Here is a 22,281-nt window from a genome sequence, read left to right as displayed (position 1 = left end):
ATTCGGGCCAGGCACAGGGTCTCACACCTGTAATCCCAGCACTCTGGGAGTCCGAGGCAGGTGGATCACCTGAGGACAGGAGTTCAAGACCAGCCTGGCCAACATAGCGAAACCCCGTCTCTACTAAAAATACAAAAACTAGCTGGGCGTTGTGGCGTGTGCTTGTAATCCCAGCTACTAGGGAGGCTGAGGCAGGAGAATCACTGGAACCTGGGAGGCAGAGGTTGCAGTGAGGCGAGATCGTGCCACTGCACTCCAGCCTGGGCAACAGAGCAAGACTCTGTCTCAAAAAAAAAAAAAAAAAAAAGAATTATTCCCTATTCATGTTTCTCCAGGCTGCTGTAACAGAAATCGGCTCTGGGCTGTATAACCAAATGGAAGTATGAAGAGCAGCTCACAGGTGGAAAGGGATGGCCAGAAAACCGGGTTCAACCGGGGCAGGAACCTGGTCGCTGGCAGAGGGAGTGTGGCCCAGGCAGCAGCCTCCTCAATAAACAGGCAAATGCTCACTCCTTGCCCAGAACTGTCTGGCTCAACCCCAGCCATTTTTCCTCCTCTGCAATCAGGCTGCTAAGAATCAGAATCCCTGAGAGAAAATTCAGGGGGTCTCAGGTTTGTCAGGATTCTCAAACACAAGGTGTTCAAAATCAAAGTTAACCTTCCAAGCTAGCTTCTCCCACTCTTCCACATCTCTGCCAGTGGTATCACCCCGGCCATTAGCCCGTTCCTTCTTTCTCCCTCCCTCCCACATTACCAAGCCCTGTCAAGTCGACCTTGGAATGGCTTTGACCCTGTGCACCACTCAGCCAAACAACAGCAACGGCCGGCCCCGTCGCCACCCGCCTCGGCAGTCAGAGACCTTTTAACTCTGCCACTCGCCTACTTACCACCCTTCTAGGGTGCCCATGTCCCTCTGAGAAAAAAGGCTGAGCTCAGACTGGCCTCTGGTCAGCCTCCTCCCAGCCAGAGCTTTCTGTCACTGCCCCTCTAGGTGCTGAGTGGCTCTGCTTCCAGTTCTTGCCTGGAGACCATGAGCGCTCGGGAGACCCCAGCACTTTCCAGCCCACATAGACCTGCGTGCACCTCTGCCTCGTCTCCCTGAGCCTGGGCTGCCTCCTCTGTAAGATACATGCCACATAATGTCCGCCACACATGATCGCTGTGACAGTGGAAATAGCTGGGCGTTCAGCGACTCATTCGACAAATGTTTACCAGCACCTTTGGTACCCGGCGCTGTCCTGGACACTGGGGACCCAGCAGGCAAACGGGGCCCTGCGTGTAAATCCTTAAGCTCAAGAAGGAGGTGGGGGCAAAATGTCATCTCCGCAGGATTCTCCCTCAACCTCAGGACGTCCCCAGCACCGCACCTGCTGCCAGTCCCAGACCCGGACGCCGCAGACCTGTGGGAGCAGCGCGGAATGCCCCGCCCCTTTTCCCAAGGACACCCAATGAGGGCGAGAGGCCACTTCCGGGGCGGATTCGCTAACGGAAGGGGCGGGGCATCCCTCTCGGGGAGCGGCCTTGTTCCTCAAGCGGCCGCTGGGGGCGCCAGAGCAGGACCGGAGCGCGGGCCAAGCTGGAGGTGAGCGAGGCCGCGCCGGGCCCCGGCCCTCCCAACGCGCCCTGAGGGCTGGGCTCCGCCTGACCCTGTCCTAGCGTTCGCGGTGGCACCAACCTCAAACCAGACCCTTGACTTCGACCCGACTCCACTCACTCCACAGCCCGTGCCCCTCCCCCAACGCCCCTCACCCGCCTCGCCCCTCACCCCTCACCCCACCTCACCCCTCACCCCTCACCCCTCACCCCTCACCCCTCACCCCACCTCACCCCTCACCCCTCCTCACCCCTCACCCCACCCCTCACCCCTCCTCACCCCTCACCCCTCACCCCACCTCACCCCTCACCCCTCACCCCTCACCCCACCTCACCCCTCACCCCTCCTCACCCCTCACCCCTCCTCACCCCTCACCCCTCACCCCTCCTCACCCCTCACCCCTCACCCCACCTCACCCCTCACCCCACCCCTCACCCCTCACCCCTCACCCCTCACCCCACCTCACCCCTCACCCCTCCTCACCCCTCACCCCTCACCCCTCCTCACCCCTCACCCCTCACCCCACCTCACCCCTCACCCCACCTCACCCCTCACCCCACCCCTCACCCCTCACCCCTCACCCCTCACCCCACCTCACCCCTCACCCCTCCTCACCCCTCACCCCTCACCCCTCCTCACCCCTCACCCCTCCTCACCCCTCACCCCTCCCCTCAACCCTCACCCCACCTCACCCCTCACCCTTCACCCCTCCTCACCCCTCACCCCTCACCCCTCACCCCACCTCACCCCTCACCCCTCACCCCACCTCACCCCTCACCCCACCTCACCCCTCACCCCACCTCACCCCTCACCCCACCTCACCCCTCACCCCTCACCCCTCACCCCACCTCACCCCTCACCCCACCTCACCCCTCACCCCACCTCACCCCTCACCCCTCCTCACCCCTCACCCCTCACCCCACCTCACCCCTCACCCCACCTCACCCCTCACCCCTCCTCACCCCTCACCCCTCACCCCACCTCACCCCTCACCCCTCCTCACCCCTCACCCCTCCCCTCAACCCTCACCCCACCTCACCCCTCACCCTTCACCCCTCCTCACCCCTCACCCCTCACCCCTCACCCCACCTCACCCCTCACCCCACCTCACCCCTCACCCCTCACCTCACCTCACCCCTCACCCCACCTCACCCCTCACCCCACCTCACCCCTCACCCCACCTCACCCCTCACCCTCACCTCACCTCACCCCTCACCCCACCTCACCCCTCACCCCACCTCACCCCTCACCCCACCTCACCCCTCACCCCTCCTCACCCCTCACCCCTCACCCCACCTCACCCCTCACCCCACCTCACCCCTCACCCCTCACCTCACCTCACCCCTCACCCCTCCTCACCCCTCACCCCACCCCTCACCCCTCACCCCTCACCCCTCACCCCACCTCACCCCTCACCCCTCACCCCTCACCCCTCACCCCACCTCACCCCTCACCCCTCACCCCTCCTCACCCCTCACCCCTCACCCCTCACCTCACCCCTCACCCCTCACCCCTCACCCCTCACCCCACCTCACCCCTCACCCCTCACCCCACCTCACCTCACCCCTCACCCCTCACCCCTCACCCCACCCATCACCTCACCCCTCACCTCACCCCTCACCCCTCACCCCTCACCCCACCTCACCCCTCACCCCTCACCCCACCTCACCCCTCACCCCTCACCCCACCTCACCTCACCCCTCACCCCTCACCCCTCACCCCTCACCCCTCACCCCACCTCACCTCACCCCTCACCCCTCACCCCTCACCCCACCCATCACCTCACCCCTCACCCCTCACCCCACCTCACCTCACCCCTCACCCCTCACCCCTCACCCCACCCATCACCTCACCCCTCACCTCACCCCTCACCCCTCACCCCTCACCCCTCACCCCTCACCCCACCTCACCCCTCACCCCTCACCCCACCTCACCTCACCCCTCACCCCTCACCCCTCACCCCACCCATCACCTCACCCCTCACCCCTCACCCCACCTCACCTCACCCCTCACCCCTCACCCCTCACCCCACCCATCACCTCACCCCTCACCTCACCCCTCACCCCTCACCCCTCACCCCTCACCCCTCACCCCACCTCACCCCTCACCCCTCACCCCTCACCCCTCACCCCTCACCCCACCTCACCCCTCATCCCTCACCCCACCTCACCCCACCTCACCCCTCACCCCTCACCCCTCACCCCACCTCACCTCACCCCTCACCCCTCACCCCACCTCACCCCTCACCCCACCTCACCCCACCTCACCCCTCACCCCTCACCCCTCACCCCACCTCACCCCTCACCCCACCTCACCCCTCACCCCTCACCCCACCTCACCCCACCTCACCCCTCACCCCTCACCCCTCACCCCACCTCACCTCACCCCTCACCCCTCACCCCACCTCACCCCTCACCCCACCTCACCCCACCTCACCCCTCACCCCTCACCCCTCACCCCACCTCACCCCTCACCCCTCACCCCACCTCACCTCACCCCTCACCCCTCACCCCTCACCCCACCCATCACCTCACCCCTCACCTCACCCCTCACCCCTCACCCCTCACCCCTCACCCCTCACCCCACCTCACCCCTCACCCCTCACCCCACCTCACCCCTCACCCCTCACCCCACCTCACCTCACCCCTCACCCCTCACCCCTCACCCCTCACCCCTCACCCCACCTCACCTCACCCCTCACCCCTCACCCCTCACCCCACCCATCACCTCACCCCTCACCCCTCACCCCACCTCACCTCACCCCTCACCCCTCACCCCTCACCCCACCCATCACCTCACCCCTCACCTCACCCCTCACCCCTCACCCCTCACCCCTCACCCCTCACCCCACCTCACCCCTCACCCCTCACCCCACCTCACCTCACCCCTCACCCCTCACCCCTCACCCCACCCATCACCTCACCCCTCACCCCTCACCCCACCTCACCTCACCCCTCACCCCTCACCCCTCACCCCACCCATCACCTCACCCCTCACCTCACCCCTCACCCCTCACCCCTCACCCCTCACCCCTCACCCCACCTCACCCCTCACCCCTCACCCCTCACCCCTCACCCCTCACCCCACCTCACCCCTCATCCCTCACCCCACCTCACCCCACCTCACCCCTCACCCCTCACCCCTCACCCCACCTCACCTCACCCCTCACCCCTCACCCCACCTCACCCCTCACCCCACCTCACCCCACCTCACCCCTCACCCCTCACCCCTCACCCCACCTCACCCCTCACCCCACCTCACCCCTCACCCCTCACCCCACCTCACCCCACCTCACCCCTCACCCCTCACCCCTCACCCCACCTCACCTCACCCCTCACCCCTCACCCCACCTCACCCCTCACCCCACCTCACCCCACCTCACCCCTCACCCCTCACCCCTCACCCCACCTCACCCCTCACCCCTCACCCCTCACCCCACCTCACCCCTCACCCCTCACCCCTCACCCCTCACCCCACCTCACCCCTCACCCCTCACCCCACCTCACCCCTCACCCCTCACCCCTCACCCCTCACCCCTCACCCCACCTCACCCCTCACCCCTCACCCCTCACCCCACCTCACCCCTCACCCCTCACCCCACCTCACCCCTCACCCCTCACCCCTCACCCCACCTCACCCCTCACCCCTCACCCCACCTCACCCCTCACCCCTCCCTCCCCACACCCCTCCCTCCCCACACCCCTCCCGCCCCACACTCCTCCGGCCCTACACTCCCGCCGCCCGTCCTAAGCCCCGTTCCACTGTGCTTTGGTGCGGGCTCAGGCCTCTTTCTCCACCCATTCCCAGTCATCCCAGGCAACCTCATCAGCCAAGAAATGCCGTGAGTTCTAACCCTGTGGCTGCTTCCTCCACATCAGCTCGCACACCTTCTCCCTGGATCTCCTTTTCAGACCCATCCCTCTTCTGAGATCCAGTGCCACTCCGGCCACAGCCTCCATCCTTCTAGCAGTCTCATGCTCTATCCCCAAATCTACCTGCGGCCACCCCAACGCCCCACTTATGGAAACTACATGTCTTTTCTATGCCTCTGCTTCACCCCAACCATCAACCACCCCTTAAGCCACTCTCATACTTGTGCCCTCAGTGTCCTTGCCTTGTCCATCCACTGCATGTATGTTCACGCTCCCAGGCCTTCCACACTCCATCCATTGTCTCTGTGCCATCTTAGGGTCCTGAGGACACTGTGGCCACGTGGCCTCAGCCACGTGCCTAAGTGCCCCTAGGGAGGCATACAGCTTTAATAAAGCTCTATGGTTCTCCTCAAACCAAGAATGTCTGTTGCTACAAGAAGAAACTTTTCATTGCCATTTATTAGGGAGTTAGAGACCATCAGGCCTGAAATCCCCCCTTAACATCCTACCTTCACCTCTACCTACCTTATTCTATCTCTACCTCCTTCACCTTCCCTCACCTGACAGGGGGACACGGCCCTTTACCTTCCCCACCTGCACAGCGTGACACGGCCCTTTACTTACCTTCCCTCACCTGCACAGGGGGACACGACCCTTTACCTTCCCCACCTGCACAGGGTGACACGGCCCTTACCTTCCCTCACCTGCACAGGGGGACACGACCCTTTACCTTCCCCACCTCACAGGGGGACACGGCCCTTTACTTACCTTCCCTCACCTGCACAGGGGGACACGGCCCTTTACCTTCCTTCACCTGCACAGGGTGAAACGACCCTTTACTTACCTTCCCTCACCTGCACAGGGGGACACGGCCCTTTACCTTCCCCACCTGACAGGGTGACACAGCCCTTTACCTTCCCCACCTCACAGGGGGACACGGCCCTTTACTTACCTTCCCTCACCTGCACAGGGGGACACGACCCTTTACCTTCCCCACCTGACAGGGTGACACAGCCCTTTACCTTCCCCACCTCACAGGGGGACACGGCCCTTTACTTACCTTCCCTCACCTGCACAGGGGGACACGGCCCTTTACCTTCCCTCACCTGACAGGGGGACACGACCCTTTACCTTCCCCACCTGCACAGGGTGACACGGCCCTTTACTTACCTTCCCTCACCTGCACAGGGGGACACGGCCCTTTACCTTCCCCCACCTGCACAGCGTGACACGACCCTTTACTTACCTTCCCTCACCTGCACAGGGGGACACGGCCCTTTACCTTCCCTCACCTGCACAGGGGGACACGGCCCTTTACCTTCCCTCACCTGCACAGGGGGACACGGCCCTTTACCTTCCCTCACCTGCACAGGGGGACACGGCCCTTTACCTTCCCTCACCTGACAGGGTGACACGGCCCTTTACCTTCCCCCACCTGCACAGCGTGACATGGCCCTTTACCTTCCCTCACCTGCACAGGGTGAAACGACCCTTTACTTACCTTCCGTCACCTGCATAGGGTGAAACGACCCTTTACTTGTCTGAGACCAGTCCCTGCACCATCAGTTACCCTTTCTTCTGATTCTTCAGGATTTTCTGTCCAGCTAGCTCTTTCCACACAGGCTAGAAACATGAAGAATTCAAAAAACAAAAAACCTTGACTCTGTATCACCTTCTGGTTACCTCCTGTTTTTTTCTCCCCTTCCCATCTAAATCTGTACACACAATCCATTTTGTCTAATGATCCATTAATTATTTAATTCATGAAAATATTTTTACTTTTATGGCTCTCCTGAAACATCTCACCAAGTTGACCAGTGACACCCAAAACAAATATCTTGAATTTACTGAGCCCTTTTTTTTCTTTTGCAGAGGGGATCTTCCAGATCTTCCCCTGTAGCCTAGTCTAGAGTGCTGTGGCACAATTGTCCCACCTCAGCCTCCTGAGTAACTAGGACTGCAGGTGTGCACCACCACACCCAGCAATTTTTAAATTTTTTTGTAGAGACTGTTGCCCAGGCTTGTCTGAAACTCCTGCCTTCAAGCATTTCTCCTGTTTTAGCCTCCCAAAGCACTGGGATTCCAGGCATGAGCTACCGTGCCTGGGCCTGCCATGCCCAAATACTGTAATCTTTGACACTAGTGTAATATCTCCCAACTTAAAACAAAATACCCCTGTGACTCTACATTACATTCCAGGTGCTGGCATGTTTCTCTGCTTCTCTTTGAAGTAAAACTCACCAGTTTCTACTTCTCCTTCCCTCTCTTTAGAAACATTTCAATTGGGCTCTTGTTCCAGCCACTCCATGAAAACAGCTCCTGTCAAGATTGCCAGTGTGACCTCCAGATTGTCAAATCCAGTGGTCACTTTTTATTTATTTTTGTTTTTGTTTTTTTGAAACAGAGTGTTGCTCTGTCGCCCAGGCTGGAGTGCAGTGGCACAATCTCGGCTCACTGCAACCTCCACCTTCTGGGTTCAAGGGATTCTTCTGCCTCAGCCTCCTGAGTAGCTAGGACTACAGGCGCCCGCCACCATGCCCAGCTAATTTTTGTATTTTTAGTAGAGATGGAGTTTTGCCATATTGGCCAGGCAGGTCTCGAACTCCTGACCTTGTGATCCCCCGCCTCTGCCTTCCAAAGTGCTGGGATTACAGGCATGAGCGACTAAGCCTGGCCGCTACCTCCACTTCTAACACTCTGGTCCAACCCTCATCATTCCTTACCTGGAGTTTTGCAGCTGCCTCCTAAATGATGTCCCTGTTCCACGCTTTCCACCCCTAAGTCTATTCTCAACATAGAAGCCAGAGTGATTCTTTTAAGTCATTATTCAAATCACATCACCTTTGTCAGATTTTTCCAGTGTTTCCTCATCTCATTCAGAATAAAAATCGAAGTCCTGGCCAGGCATAGTTTTGCAGCTGCCTCCTAAATGATGTCCCTGTTCCACGCTTTCCACCCCTAAGTCTATTCTCAACATAGAAGCCAGAGTGATCCTTTTAAGTCATTATTCAAATCACATCACCTTTGTCAGATTTTTCCAGTGTTTCCTCATCTCATTCAGAATAAAAATCGAAGTCCTGGCCAGGCATAGTTGCTCACACCTGTAATCCCAGGACTTTGGGAGGCCGAAGCAGGCGAATCACCTGAGATTCAGGAGTTCGAGACCAGCCTGGCCAACATGGCGAAACCCCGTCTCTACTAAAAATACAAAAATTATCCGGGCATGGTGGCGGGCACCTGTAATCCCAGCTACTTGGAAGTCTGAGGCAGGAGAATTGCTTGAACCTGGGAGGCGGAGTTGCGGTGAGCTGAGATCACGCCACTGCACTCCAGCCTGGGCAACAGAGTGAGACTCCGTCTCAAGAAAAAAAAAGAAAAAGAGTGTGTAGTGAGAAGAGAAGGGGCTGAAAGGATCTTCCTTGACCCGTTAGAGCCAGCAAAGGAGAGAGCCAAGAAAGAGCAGGGAAGGAACTACCACAGGTGGACAGAGTTTGGAGAGAACAAGGTTAAAACATCAAGAGAATTTTGAGCAGGAGAAAATGGCCAAATGTCAGTGCTGCAGAGATGTTAAATAAAAGAAAGACAGAAAGTGCCCCGGGTGTGCCAGTTATGACTTTGGTGAGAGCATTGTCAGTGAATGTCAGAGACAGATGCCAGATGACAGTGGAGTGAGGAGGACAGGCAAACGTGTGAGGCCTGGCTGTGAAAGGAAGGAGAGGGAATAGCTATAGGAGAGGGTCAAGGAAGGTGTTCCAGACATTTGTTCCTCCCATCACCCACTATTAGCCCCCTGCCCTGCCACCTGCCTGTACCTCCCCACTCACTCTTAGCAAACTATTCCTACTTACCAAAAAGCAGGACGGAGTCCCTGCACGTAGAATGGCTCCATGCTCACAGAAGTAGCTCCTTTACAGATCCTGAAAGACCATACACCCTGACCCTGCACCCTTATTCTCAGATCTGCCTGTCAGGCCTCCTGGAGGGCCCTTTGCTCCTCCCTCAGAATCTCTACCCTTAACAGGGAGGATGGCAAGAGGGGAAAGATAATAATTTTCTTTCTTTTTTTTTTTAGATGAAGTTTCGCTCTTGTCACCCATACTGGAGTGCAATGGCACAATCTCGGCTCACTGCAACCTCCGCCTCCCGGGTTCAAGCGATTCTCCTGCCTCAGCCTCCTCAGTAATCTCAGTAGCTGGGATCAGGCACCTGCTGCCACACCCGGCTAATTTTTATATTTTTAGTAGAGATGGGGTTTTGCCATGTTGGCCAGGCTGGTCCCAAACTCCTGACCTCAGGTGATCCACCCACCTCGGCCTCCCAAAGTGCTGGGATTGCAGGCGTGAGCCTCCGTGCTTGGCCACTATCATGATTTTCTTTCAGAATTAGAGCTTTACAATGGTCAACTCCTTTATTCAGCCAACATTTATTAAGCACTTGCTGTTTTCCTAGCTCTGAGATGAACACTAGGAATAGTTCATTGGAAACATGGCCTCTGCTCTCCAGGACCCCACAGTCTAGTTGCGGAAGTAGAGGAATCCACAATCACATACCAGCTAAGAGGCACCGTGATGAGGGAGGCCCAGGAAGTCACAGGAGAACTGAGTGGAGGCCTTTAACTCTGAAGTAAAGACCAGGAAGGCTTCCCCACATGCACAGTGGGAACAATACCACCGCATCTGTGGCCCATCTCTCCCTGTTTTATGTTTACCTGGCTCATTCCTTCACCTTCATGAGGTTACAAGTTCCCTGGCAGCTCTTACAACATTATTTATCTATTTCTCTCCTTTCTTACTAGGGCCTTGTAGATAAATAGGTGAGCATCAAATATTAACAGAATGAATTAATGTATATTAATAAAGGTGAGAGGATCTGGAGTGATGTAATTACTGTTCAACATTTTAAATAACAACAGATATGATTTATTAAGTGCTCATTATGGTAGGTACTGTGCTGAACAGTATATAATTTATTTCAATTAATCCTCACAAAACTCCACAAGATATAGGTACTACTAATAATTCCCGTTTAAAAAATACAAAACTTGGCTGGGTGTGGTGGCTCACACCTGTAATCTCAGCACTTTGGGAGGCCGAGGTGGATAGATCACCTGAGGTCAGGAGTTCGAGACCAGCCTGGCCAACATGGAGAAACCCCGTCTCTACTAAAAATACAAAATTAGCTGGGCGTGGTGGCACTTGCCTGTAATCCCAGCTACTCAGGAGGCTGAGGCAGGAGAATCACTTGAACCCAGGAAGCAGAGGTTGTGGTGAGCTGAGATAGCGCCATTGTGCTCCAGCCTGGGCAACAAGAGCAAAACTTTGTCTCAAAAAAAAAAAAAAACTTAAAAACATTACCAAAAATTTGTCGAGAAGATGTGTAAGTTGCCAAAGGTAACACTGCTGATATGTGGTGGAGCCAAGATTTGAAGCCAGGCAGCTCAATTCCAGAACCAGGACAGTCTCTATGAGGCACTGCCTCTAATGCCCAGGAGAATTCTTCTGGAAAGTTAAGTTGATTATAATTTTTTTAAATGTATGAATCATTTCATATTTTAAAATTAAACGTACCCTCCTCCAGGCTCCCATCACTTGATGTCTGTAATTATTACATTAACTGCTTTGACATCTGTCACATCCTGGTTTGTCATATGGTGTGTGTGACTTACTCCCATATTGCACTAGAAATTCCTTAGGTACAGGAATTGTATCTTTGTAACATATCAACATAATAGCTTGCATCTTAGTGGGTAGTCAATATGGTTTTGCCAGAAAAAATTCCATGTCACCATTATGACAGACTTTTTTCATTATGATGAAGATGTTTTCTGTGTTAATCACTCCAGCCTTCAGCTACGTTTGTATGGCAAGGATGGAAGAAAGGGGAAGGACAACTTGTATGTGCCAAATGCTATGCTGGGGCCTTTAGACATGTTCGCATTTAACCTTCACAACAGCCCTGTGGAGTACGTGGTATTGTCTGAATCTGAGAGACGGGGAAAGAATTCCTTGGAGAAATCACTGAGTTATAACCAGTGGAGCTGGAATTGAAATGTAGGTCTGTCTCACTGCAGCTTCTTTCTGTGCATTGCCTAGATGGCTGATGCTGACCCTGAGGAAAGAAACTATGACAACATGCTGAAAATGCTGTCAGATCTGAATAAGGACTTGGAAAAGCTATTAGAAGAGATGGAGAAAATCTCAGGTAGGATATGTGAACCCAAAAGTATCTGAGACAGGTCTCAATCAATTTAGAAAGCTTATTTTGCCAAGGTTAAGGATGCACCTGTGACACAGCCTCAGGAGGTCCTTAGGACATATGCTAAAGGTTGGCAGGGTACAGCTTGCTTTTATACGTTTTAGGGAGAGAGAATACATCAGTCAGTACCTGTAAGATGTACATTGGTTCGGCTGGGCGCGGTGGCTCACGCCTGTAATCCCAGCACTTTGGGAAGCCGAGATGGGCGGATCATGAGGTCAGGAGATCGAGACCATCCTGGCTAACACAGTGAAACCCCGTCTCTACTAAAAATACAAAAAATTAGCCGGGTGTGGTGGCGGACGCCTATAGTCCCAGCTACTCGGGAGGCTGAGGCAGGAGAATGGCGTGAACCTGGGAGGTAGAGCTTGCAGTGAGCCGAAATGGTGCCACTGCACTCCAGCCTGGGCGACAGAGCGAGACTCTATCTCAAAAAAAAAAAAAAAAAAAGATATACATTGGTTCGATCTGGAAAGCTGGGACAACTCAGAGGGGGATGATTCCAGGTTATAGATAGATTTAAATTTTTTCTGATTGGCAATTGGTTGAAAGAGTTATTGCCTAAAGACCTGGAATCAATACAAAAGAATGTCTGGGTTATTACGATAAGGGGTTGTGGAGACCAAAGTTTTGTCATGCAGATGAAGCCTCCAGGTAGCAGGCTTCAGAGGGAATAGATTGTAAAGGTTTCTTATCAAACTTAAGGTCTGTGTTCATGTTAATGCTGGTCAACTTTTCCTGAATTCCAAAAGAGAGGCAGGTATAATGAGGCATACCCAATTTCTCCTTCTCCTCACGGCTTGAACCAACTTTGGCCAAGCAATACACCCACCTTGGCCTCCCAAAGTGTTGGGATTACAGGTGTGAGCCAGGGTGCCTGGCCAAATAGTTTTTATTCACTAGAGCAGACTTTAGAAAATTTCTCCTTAGAAATGTTTGCAATTTTTTGCCTATGTACTTGTGAACTATGAATAGCTGAGACACGTATCAGTTAATTTAGAAAGCTTATTTTGCCAAGTTTGGGGATGCTTATCCATGACACAGCCTCAGGGGGTCCTAATGACATGTTCCCAAGGTGATCAGAGCACAGCTTGGTTTTACTTATTTATTTATTTTTAAATTTTTATTTATTTATTTATTTATTTATTTATTTTGAGACAGAGTCTCGCTCTGTCGCCCAGGCTGGAGTACAGTGGCGCAATCTCGGCTCACTGCAAGCTCCGCCTCCCGGGTTCGCGCCATTCTTCTGCCTCAGCCTCCCCAGTAGCTGGGACTACAGGCGCCTGCCACCACGCCCCACTAATTTTTTGTATTTTTAGTAGAGACAGGGTTTCACTGTGTTAGCCAGGATGGTCTCAATCTCCTGACCTCGTAATCTGCCTGCCTTGGCCTCCCAAAGTGCTGGGATTACAGGAATGAGCCACCGCGCCCAGCCGCGTATTGCATTTTTATATAAATCTGCTACAGGCTGGGCACGGTGGCTCATGCCTGTAATCCCAGCACTTTGGGAAGCCGAGGCAGGAGGATCACAAGGTCAGGAGTTCAAGACCAGCCTGGCCAATATGGTGAAACTCCATCTCTAATAAAAATCCAAAATTAGCCGGGCGTGTTGGCGGATACCTGGAATCCCAGCTATTTGGGAGGCTGAGGCAGGAGAATCACTTGAACCCAGGAGACGGAACTTGCAGCGAGCCGAGATCATACCACTGCACTCCAGCCTGGGTGACAGAGCGAGACTCTCTCTTCTGTGATAGGCCCTGGGCATAGAGGGAGGGTGCTTGTATCATTTTAGCAGCAGAGCATTTGCAGTGTAACAGATCCGGGCCCAGTGTGTTGCCAAATGAGGGAGATTCATATGTTTGGTCATCTTCAGAATACCATGATTTTAGTTTCCTTGGAAGCAAAATGAGGAGAGATAAGTTTGACAATTATAAGAGTAATTTGTGCATTAGAACAGAAAAGGAACCTATTCCATTAGGGCACGAACTAAAAATATGAGGAAAAGTTATAATCTGGTCCTGTCTAGAGGATTACTGTAGCCAAGAAACAGTGATTTAATTTGCACTCAAAAGAACAAGTTATGGCCGGGGTGCGGTGGCCTGTAGTCCCAGCACTTTGGGATTTTTTTTTTTTTTTTTTTTTTTTGACAGGGTCACACCCTGTCACCCAAGCTGGAGTGCAGTGGTGCAATCTTAGCTCGCTGCAACCTCCGCCTCCCAGGCTCAAGGGATCCTTTTTTTCACCTCAGCCTCCTGAATAGTTGCAACTACAGTTGCACACCACCACGCCCAGCTAAATTTTGTATTTTCTGTAAAGACAGGGTTTCAACATGTTGCCCAGCCTGATCTCAAACTTCTGAGCTCAAGTGATCCACCCACCTCAGCCTCCCAAATTGCTGGGATTATAGGTACGAGCCACCTTGCCCGGCCAGCCACCTTCTTGTACCCTCACATAGAGCCTCACATATCCTTGCATAGAGTGAGAGTAAGCTCTTGTGTCTCTTCTTTAAGGGGTGCTAATCCCATTCAGGAGGGTCTACCCTTAGGACTTAATCATCTCCAAAAGACCCGACCTCCTAATGCCAGCACGTCGGGGGTTAGGATTTCAACAGGTGAATTTGGGAGGGACACATTCAGTCCATAACATGTGTGCCAGGCAGTTTACATCTGTCACCCATTTAATTAATTAATTAATTAATTCTCACAGTAAGCCGTGAGATTGGTAGGGTCTCCAAAGATGAGGAGACTGAGATTTATATATATATAATCTCCATCTTCTGGGTTCAAGCGATTCTCCTGCCTCAGCCTCTCTAGTAGCTGGGACTACAGGCACCCACCACCACACCCGGCTAATTTTTATATTTTTAGTAGAGATGGGCCAGGAACACTGGCCATGTTGGCCAGGATGGTCTCAATCTCTTGACCTCGTGATCCACCCCCTTGGCCTCCCAAAGTGCTGGGATTACAGGCATGAGCCACTGCGCCCGGCCGAGATTGATATATTTAAGCCACTTGTTCCAGGTCACATAGTTGGCAGGTGGAGAGCTGGGAGGCATACTCTGCTCTGGCTCCCAGGTCCCTGCTGCACCTGCTGTCCAGGTAGTCTGCAGCCTCCCTGCACCAGAATGATCTGGGATGCTTGTTAGGATTCCACAAAGAGGAATTTTAAGGGGATGTGTTTGCTATGTACAGTTGGTTGTCGTGCAGAGGGGAGATGACCTTTGTTTTGTATAGTTGCAGAGGGCTGAACCACACCAGCCGGTGGACTATGCAGAGAAAAGGTTGGAGGTGGGATTTCTGCACACACTTCCTTTGAGTTCACACAAGAAGCATGTGTTCACCTATAGGCCCAGGGAATGCTACCTTCAAGTTGCTGTGAGAGGGAAAGAGCAAGAGAATCCGTCAGTGCATTGGTAGATGGTCAAGGACACCTTCCCAAGAGGAGAAGCCCCAGGCCTGGGCCTCAACGAAAGCATAGAGGTGCCCAGGCATCCCAGGCCACTGAACATAAGGTGACATGAGGCTTGGGCCTTGCAGGACTGGAAACAATCAGCTCTACCTGAGTGTGTGAGCTTGGGTAGATGACTCCTTAGGGGTCACCTGCAGCCACTGGCTGTGAACCGCATGTAGGTAAGGAGCTGCGGTTTGCTCTAATTCTCCTCATATTTCATATCAGACCAGCCTCTAGCTTTTTAACATCATGTCTGGTGTATCCAGAAGTTATGCCTTGCATGAGACTGGGAAGTTTCACTGTGGATGTTTGTAGGGAGTTTTTATGAGCCTGTAACAAGTAGCCTACCAGCTGTCTCTCCCTAGAGTAACTGGGTGCCTCAGCAGGATCTGGGCCTCCAGATGCTGAGCCTAGCTGGAGGCATCTGACCCTTCTGGGGTACCCTAGAGCTGCAGCTCCTCCCTGTGGCCTGACCAGTCCTGTCTGCTTGTTGCAGTGCAGGCAACCTGGATGGCCTATGATATGGTAGTGATGCGCACCAACCCTACGCTGGCCGAGTCCATGCGTCGGCTGGAGGATGCCTTCGTCAACTGCAAGGAGGAGATGGAGAAGAACTGGCAAGAGCTGCTGCATGAGACCAAGCAAAGGCCGTAGACCCTACTGGCCCACCACAGCTACCATGCCACCCTCTGCCCGTATGAAGAGGTCACTGGGGGATGGAGCTGGCATTCACATGAATAGCTGTATGCACTGTACTTGTTTCTTAATAAACTTATTTTTAAGCACAGCCCAAGGACCTCTTCTCTCCTGTGCCATGATCCACCCAGCTGCATATCAAACCTTGTGAACAAAACACGACAAGTGCAAGCTGCAGGTGCTTTCAGTGAATTAAAATGTATTTGGTGCCAGTGGTGCTGAACATAGAATAAAAAAAAACAGAAAAAGGGCCCAGACAGGGACATCCAGGCTGAAGGTTGGGGTGGGCCACAGTCAGATGTATTCACCTTTCTAGCATGGGTTTCAAAATGTGTAAGGGGAGAAAACACATCATGGATTGTGCTGTGCATCCTGGACACCATGAGAGGTGCTTACAGCTGCGATCTTGTCTCCCACAACTCGTTTGGGTGACAGATGTCCACTGTCCACATTTTACAGACAAGGAGAAAGGGAAGTCAAATGTCTTGTCCAAGTCTACACAGCTAAAAACGGGCAGAACTAGGGTGACGCTCAGGCCTCATTTAGAGATGGGGGGTTGGTGAGAAGTGGGGTGGGCTTCTGGAGGGGCTGGGAGAGCCCCACAAGGCTACAGAGGGTGGTGAGCCTGGAGTGGGCCTGGCCTGGTATGGGCTGGGGGTATGGGCAGGCGCTGCAGACAGCAGGGCAGCACCAGCAGACCAGTTTCAGAGGCAAGGGTTCTAGGCCCTTGAGAATCCACAGTGCCAAACAGACCCAGATGGCTATGGGGTTGGTACCTGAGGAGGCCTTAGGACAGGCAGAAAGTCCCAGAGGCGAGGGCATTGCCTGGGGACGTTTTTGCTCCCTGTCCTGCTGACAGAGCATAGGAAGAGTGAATGTTTTCTACCCCCTCGTCTCTCGGCTAAGCAGAGCTCCAGCAAGCCAAGTCCTTGTCTGTGGGGACGCATCAGTCCCTAGCTCTAGGGAACGGGGAGTCCCACAGACAGGGGGGTGTGAGCAAGCTGAGAGGGGCTGTAAGCAGGTACGGAATTGAGTCAGGAAACAGTTTGAGTGTGGAGTGACGGACAGAAAGAGGCTGAGGGAGTCTGGGCTTCAAAATAATCGACAACCTTTAAAGCAGAAGGGGAAAGTTGTCCAGAAACAAGAGCAGGAAGTTCTGATCCCAGCCCCTTCCCTGAGCGCCGGCCTCTCAGACCTATCCCAGGAGAGTCTCCCTGGAGAGTAGCGAAGCAGCTTTGGTTCTCTGCCTGCCACTCAGAGTGAGGTCTGCAGCCGGTCCTCAGGGGGCAGAGTCAGGATGAATGGACTGAGGACCCCCGTGCTCCCCAAGGGGAAGGGCTGCAGCTCCTTGGCCTGGAACTGGGCAGTCCCCCCAGAGACCGTGAAGGTGGCAGTGACCTGGGGGTTGAGGCAGTAAATGGTGTTGCCCAGGGTGGTGCAGCGCAGTGGGGCAGGGGCAGGCAGGGGCAGGGAGGCAGCCCTGCTCCAGGAGCCGGTCACCGTGTTGTAGCGCATCACGGCGGCGCCCACGCCCCGCAGCAGGTCGAAGCGGTACAAGAAGCCCCCCAGCGCCACGATGTCGCTGGAACGCCGGTGGCTGGCACTGTATGGGCACTCGTCCCAAGCATCCTTCACGGGGCTGTACCTGAGCAGGCGGTAGAAGAGGTGACCCCCCGTGACGTAGATGTCCCCACGGCAGGCCGCAGCCTCGTGGGCCACAGGGAAGGTGCCTGCGGGGAGTGGCGCGCGTGGGGTCCAGGCGTCTGTACGCGGGTCGTAGCACTCCATGCTGTACAGGCACTCGCCACCGATGGCATAGAGCAGCCCTTCCAGGGCCACCAGCTTGAGCTGGGCTCGGGCCTGCTGCATGGGCCGAACCTGGCTCCAGATGTTGGTCAGAGGGTTGTAGCAGAAGACCTCGTTGGAGCAGACGGCCTCGGCACCGGAGCCACGGATGCCCCCCGCCAGAAACAGGTAGTTGTGCATGGTGCAGAGACCGCAGCCCCGGAGCGGGGCCTCCTCGGGCACCCGGGTCAGGGGCCGCCAGGTGTTCTCCCGGGGGTTGAACACATGCAGGTGCGCAGGTACAGGCAGGGGCACAGGGGCCGCCGCAGGAGGCTCCTCGCCACGAGGGCCCCTGGGGAGCCCCGAGCGGCCCCCCTGGTAGAGGCTGGGCAGTACGAGGACGCCCAGCACCGCCTGGCCCCGGCCGGTCCGCAGGCTGAGGATGCGCTCGCGGTCGGCCGCGCTCAGCCGGCGGTAGAGGCGCGGGTCCCCCAGCACTCGCAGCAGGTTGTTGCTCATCAGCGCGTAGGTCTCCTGCGCCAGGCCGAGCTCCCCGTGCTGCCGGGCAAAGGCCAGCACGTCCAGGCAACTGCCCAGGTCCAGCCGCCGCCGCAGGGCTGCCTCCGTGGTGGGCTCCAGGGCCCGGGAGCTGGGCTTCCGGGGACCCTCCGCCACCCCCCAACTCCCGGGCCTCTGCAGAAACACCATGAGCTTCCGGGCCTCCTTCTGCTTCTCTGTGAGCGCCCCGCTGCGGCCGGCAGGGCTGCCCCCCTCCCCCGGCGCCTCCCCTTGAGGGTCCCCTGAGGCGGCCGGCCTGACCTCCTGCTCCGAGGTCGGGGCGATGTCGCACCTGCTGCGTTTCCGTAGCTGGGGTGCCGGCTGTGAGCGCCTCACAGAGGAGGAGGCCGCGGGGCCAGACGGCCTCTGCGCGGGGGGCTGTGCGGGGCCCCTGGGCATCGCGACTTGGGGCAGCGAGTCTAGACTTTTCTCCCTGGTTCCCTCTCCTCTTAGGCCTGGGGGAGGGTCTGGGCTGGGCGCTCCGTTGGTCTCGGAGCTTCTTGTCTGTGGCTGACCTCCAGCCTCAACCAGGCCCCCTGTACCTGTCCCCATGACTGTCCCCACTGAAGAAGAGGGGCCGTGTCTGTCCTCAGAGTGTGTGGAAGGGCTGGGATCCACGGGGCTCCCAGGAACCGCCCTCGGGACACTCCCTTGGGGCCTGTCTTGCCTGGGGAAGGGGTGGCTTCTAAGAACCATGGCAATAAGGTTTCCCCAGCTGGCTGAGACCTGCCCCTCCTGGTAGCGCCTGGGGAGAGCCACACTCTCCTGAGGCTCTGACCCGCCAGCTGGGGCAGGGGATGTGGCTGGGGTTGGGGCCGAGGTGGGGGCTGAGGTGGGGGCTGAGGCGGGGGATGCGGCTGGGGTTGGGGCTGGAGTTGGAGCTGGGGTTGGGGCTGGGGATGGGGGTGTGAGGGTTGGGACTGGGACTGGGGCTGGGGCTGGAGTTGCGGCTGGAGCTGGAGTTGGGGCTGGAGCTGGGGCTGGAGTTGTAGCTGGACTTGGGGCTGGGGCTGGGGCTGTGGTTGAAGCTGGAGCTGAGGTTGGAGCTGGGGTTGGGGCTGAGGTGCGGGATGAGATTGAGGTGGTGGCTGGGGTTGGTGCTGATGTTGGGGATGAGGCCAGGGCTGGGGCTAGGACTGAGGCTGGAGCTGAAGTTAAGACTTGGGCTGAGGCTGAACTTGAGGCTGGCGCCGCTCTGAGATTTTCGCCCACAGAAGGACCCTGGGTAACCCCCAGGGGCAAAGAATCTGAAGGAGAGGGGAGAGTCAGGGCTTCAGGTGGGAACCCCGGGCCGGGAGCTGCGGGCGGGGAGGCGGAACGCGGGCGAGGCTCACGGCTCCGGGAAGGGGCGCGGCTGTGGCAGGCTGCGGCCGGCTTTGCTTGCTCCGGGGGCCGGGTGGGCCCCAGGTCAGCGGCAGGACTGTCATCTCGGGAGCTGTCAGCCCCGGCCTCGCCCGCATCGTAGGCCCCTGTGGCACCCGGCCCTTGGGACGAGAGTGGGCGACCTTGAGGCGGACTCTCTAGCCAGGGGCGCGTGGAGCCTGGGGCTGGGCCAAAGCTCCGGGTGCCCAGGACCTCCCTGCTGACCCAGGGCCAGCCTCCTCCGGGGACAGGGACCCCCGAAGCCTCCCTGCTCCAGCCACCCTTGGCCCCAGAGCCCTCCGTCTGAGACCCAGGCTGCGGGGCGCGGGGCGCGGGCAGCGCCGGGGGTGCGGGTTCCTGGGCGAGTGGGGGTCCTGTGGGGAGGCCGCGCGCGTGGGCGTCCAGGGCGGCGGCCTCATCCACCGGGTCCCACACACTGCCCGCGGCGCCCAGGCGGAGCGGGTCCAGTTTCCGGGGGCGGCGGGCTCTGTCTCCCGAGCCAGCGTCCATCCGCCGCCGCCGGCCCCGGCCTCTTCCCAGCGAGCCTGAGGGCCCCGCGCCCGCCTGCCGGGGACCAGTGTCCTGTTGCCCCGCGGGGCCCGCGGCCTGGCGAGAGGACGCCCTGACACCACCTGTCTCCGCCTGCGCCTCCGCTTCGCTGCCAGGGCTCCGAGGAGTGAAGTGGATCAGGAGCGGGGCGGACATCCCCCCTGCTTCGCTCCTGCCCAAGAGGGCAGTGCCTGGCCTGGGAGGCTCCTTTCCTTCCGCTCGGGGGGCCGCGGGGGTGGCACTGCCCCGTTGCTGTCCTAATGCCCCTCTGCGGGCCTCCTCGACAGCTGTCTTGAGTGGAAGCCGGGCCATGGCGGCCAGGCCCCCGCCCGGCGCTGCAGCAGGGACAGGGCTCTGCTGGCCGCGTCCTGGGGGCTCTGGTTTCCCCTGCCCTGGGCTCTGCCCCTCGCTGCCATCACTGACCTTGCACTTCGGTTGCAGGGCCAGCTCAGCTCCTCCTGCCTGATGAGGTTGAGCCCCGAGGGCTGTGGACGCCGGTTCTGCCGCCTCTTGGTCGTGCCCGGAGCCAAACCAGTGTAAGGCCAGCGCTGTGGCAGCCACCACAGCCAGCGCCAGGAGGGCCAGCACAGCACTATCCCAGTCATTGTCACTGTCCCACTCCCAGCCCCAGAGGGGACCATCTGGCTCCAAGGTGCCCTGGATCATGGTTCAGGGCTGCAACCCACTGCAAGGGGCCCGATGGCAGGCTGGCAGTGCATGCAGAGCACAGAGAGGCCTGGGCTGGGGCACCGGCCAGCGCCTGCCCCGAGGGCTGCCCAGTTAAGGTGGACCAGTCCTCCAGGGCCTGGGAAGGGTGGGGTCTCTGCTTGCACCCAGGCCGGGGGGTGTCAGTAGGGCCTGGCTGCAGACATCAGGAGACAGCGAGGCTTATGGCAGGATAGGAGCCCACGGTCTCTGCAAGCACCCCACCAGCTCCTGCCCTCTTCTCCTCCTCGTAGGCCCCAGGGTCCTCAGGCAGCTTTCCTGAGCTCTGTGCTGTCATCACAGCCAACCTGCTTCTGCCTGGTAGACCCTCACACCCCTAAATTCATTCCACACCCCAGAGTCCCTCCTCTCAGCCTGGGTCCAGCTTCAAGGGGCTTGGCAGGGAAGGGTTACCCACAGGGAGATGTTATCTCTAGCTCTAGCAATGTGATGCGGCCCTGATGAAATCACCAGAAACCGGAGAGGCTGATTCCACTGTAGGCCAGCATGGGAGGGGTGCAGGCTGTGCCTGACGGTGGTCTCTCGGGCTGAAGAGGGAGACCCTGGGCATGGGTCCTGGCAGTGAGCATATCATTGCAGGGGTGCTGTGGAGGTTTGCATTGAGGCACAGGGAGGGGGCATAGAGGGGAGGCTGAGGCTCCCATAGCTCCTCCTCCAGCAGCTTCTGGACTCCTTACTCTGGGTTCACCAGACATGGGATAGGGTTTTCAAGTCAAGAGAAAAAAAAATAAATGGGATAAATAAAATCCAAACATATTTCTCTCTTTATGGCCAGGCTTATTTCAGCCCACCTAGACCTTCTAGGATCTCCTGGACCCCCTGCACCCATCGAGAGTGTCTTGACTGCCCAGATGAGACTCTCACTGTGCCCCTGGAAAGCCCTGAGCCCAGCCTGCCCCCTACTCCAGTTACCACATCAGCCAGCACCTGGATCCCTTAGAAACCACCCCCCTCTGGCCACAGGTGCTCTAATAGCCAGACTCTGGGTGTCTTCATCTCAGTCCTCAGCCTTCCCTTATCTGAGCTGAGGACTCGCCCTTAAGACCACATCCTGGCTGGTACCTCCTAGCCCTGGCTCAGGCCGGCATGTAGGTGCTTCTGTTGGATGTGAGCACTTGCTTCCTGAGGGAGGAGCCTTGGCTCCTCCACCTGCTTCTTACTTAATCCCGTCTCAGGAGTGAGTCTTGGGACAGGTGCCAGGTGAGGCTCAGACATGAAAAAGAGCCTGGAGTCCCTGGGACAAAGGCAGGGCTCCCTGGAAAGTACCGTGTGTATTTTTCCTTCGTCCGGGACACAGTAGGCCTGGGGATTTCTCCCTTACTCAAGCAGCAAGGAGATGGCCTAGGAGTGTCCCTGGCACCCAGCCTGAACCCTACTGAGCCTCAGGTAACTCACCTCCCAGCTCCCCCTGGGACTATTAGATGACAGTGAGAG

General features: G+C 57.1%; 2 protein-coding genes across 4 annotated transcripts; one reads left to right on the top strand and one right to left on the bottom strand.

Annotated features, from left to right (window-relative positions):
* Nucleotides 1–1,490: 1,490 nt before the first annotated feature.
* On the top strand, nucleotides 1,491–15,958 carry SYCE3 (synaptonemal complex central element protein 3). 3 transcript variants are annotated; one of them, XM_054469002.2, is made up of 3 exons: nucleotides 1,491–1,582; nucleotides 11,559–11,667; nucleotides 15,668–15,958. In XM_054469002.2, the coding sequence occupies exons 2-3, from the start codon at nucleotides 11,559–11,561 to the stop codon at nucleotides 15,823–15,825; spliced, it is 267 nt and encodes an 88-aa protein (XP_054324977.1). In that variant the 5' UTR covers nucleotides 1,491–1,582; the 3' UTR covers nucleotides 15,826–15,958. The 3 variants fall into 3 exon arrangements, with proteins under 3 accessions (XP_054324977.1, XP_054324976.1, XP_063518808.1); XM_054469001.2 differs by lacking the exon at nucleotides 1,491–1,582 and adding an exon at nucleotides 5,312–5,435; XM_063662738.1 differs by lacking the exon at nucleotides 1,491–1,582 and adding an exon at nucleotides 11,356–11,428.
* A 1,000-nt stretch (nucleotides 15,959–16,958) lies between these two features.
* On the bottom strand, nucleotides 16,959–20,787 carry KLHDC7B (kelch domain containing 7B). Its single transcript, XM_054468984.2, has one exon. It carries the CDS (start codon nucleotides 20,785–20,787, stop codon nucleotides 17,122–17,124), a length of 3,666 nt encoding a protein of 1,221 aa, XP_054324959.2. The 3' UTR covers nucleotides 16,959–17,121.
* Nucleotides 20,788–22,281: the final 1,494 nt, after the last annotated feature.

The sequence above is a fragment of the Pongo pygmaeus genome, chromosome 23 (assembly GCF_028885625.2).
Source record: "Pongo pygmaeus isolate AG05252 chromosome 23, NHGRI_mPonPyg2-v2.0_pri, whole genome shotgun sequence".
In the NCBI taxonomy this organism is placed as follows: Eukaryota; Metazoa; Chordata; class Mammalia; order Primates; family Hominidae; genus Pongo; species Pongo pygmaeus.
The sequence above is the reverse complement of the archived record's forward strand: the minus strand, read 5'-3'. Positions and strand labels throughout refer to the sequence as shown.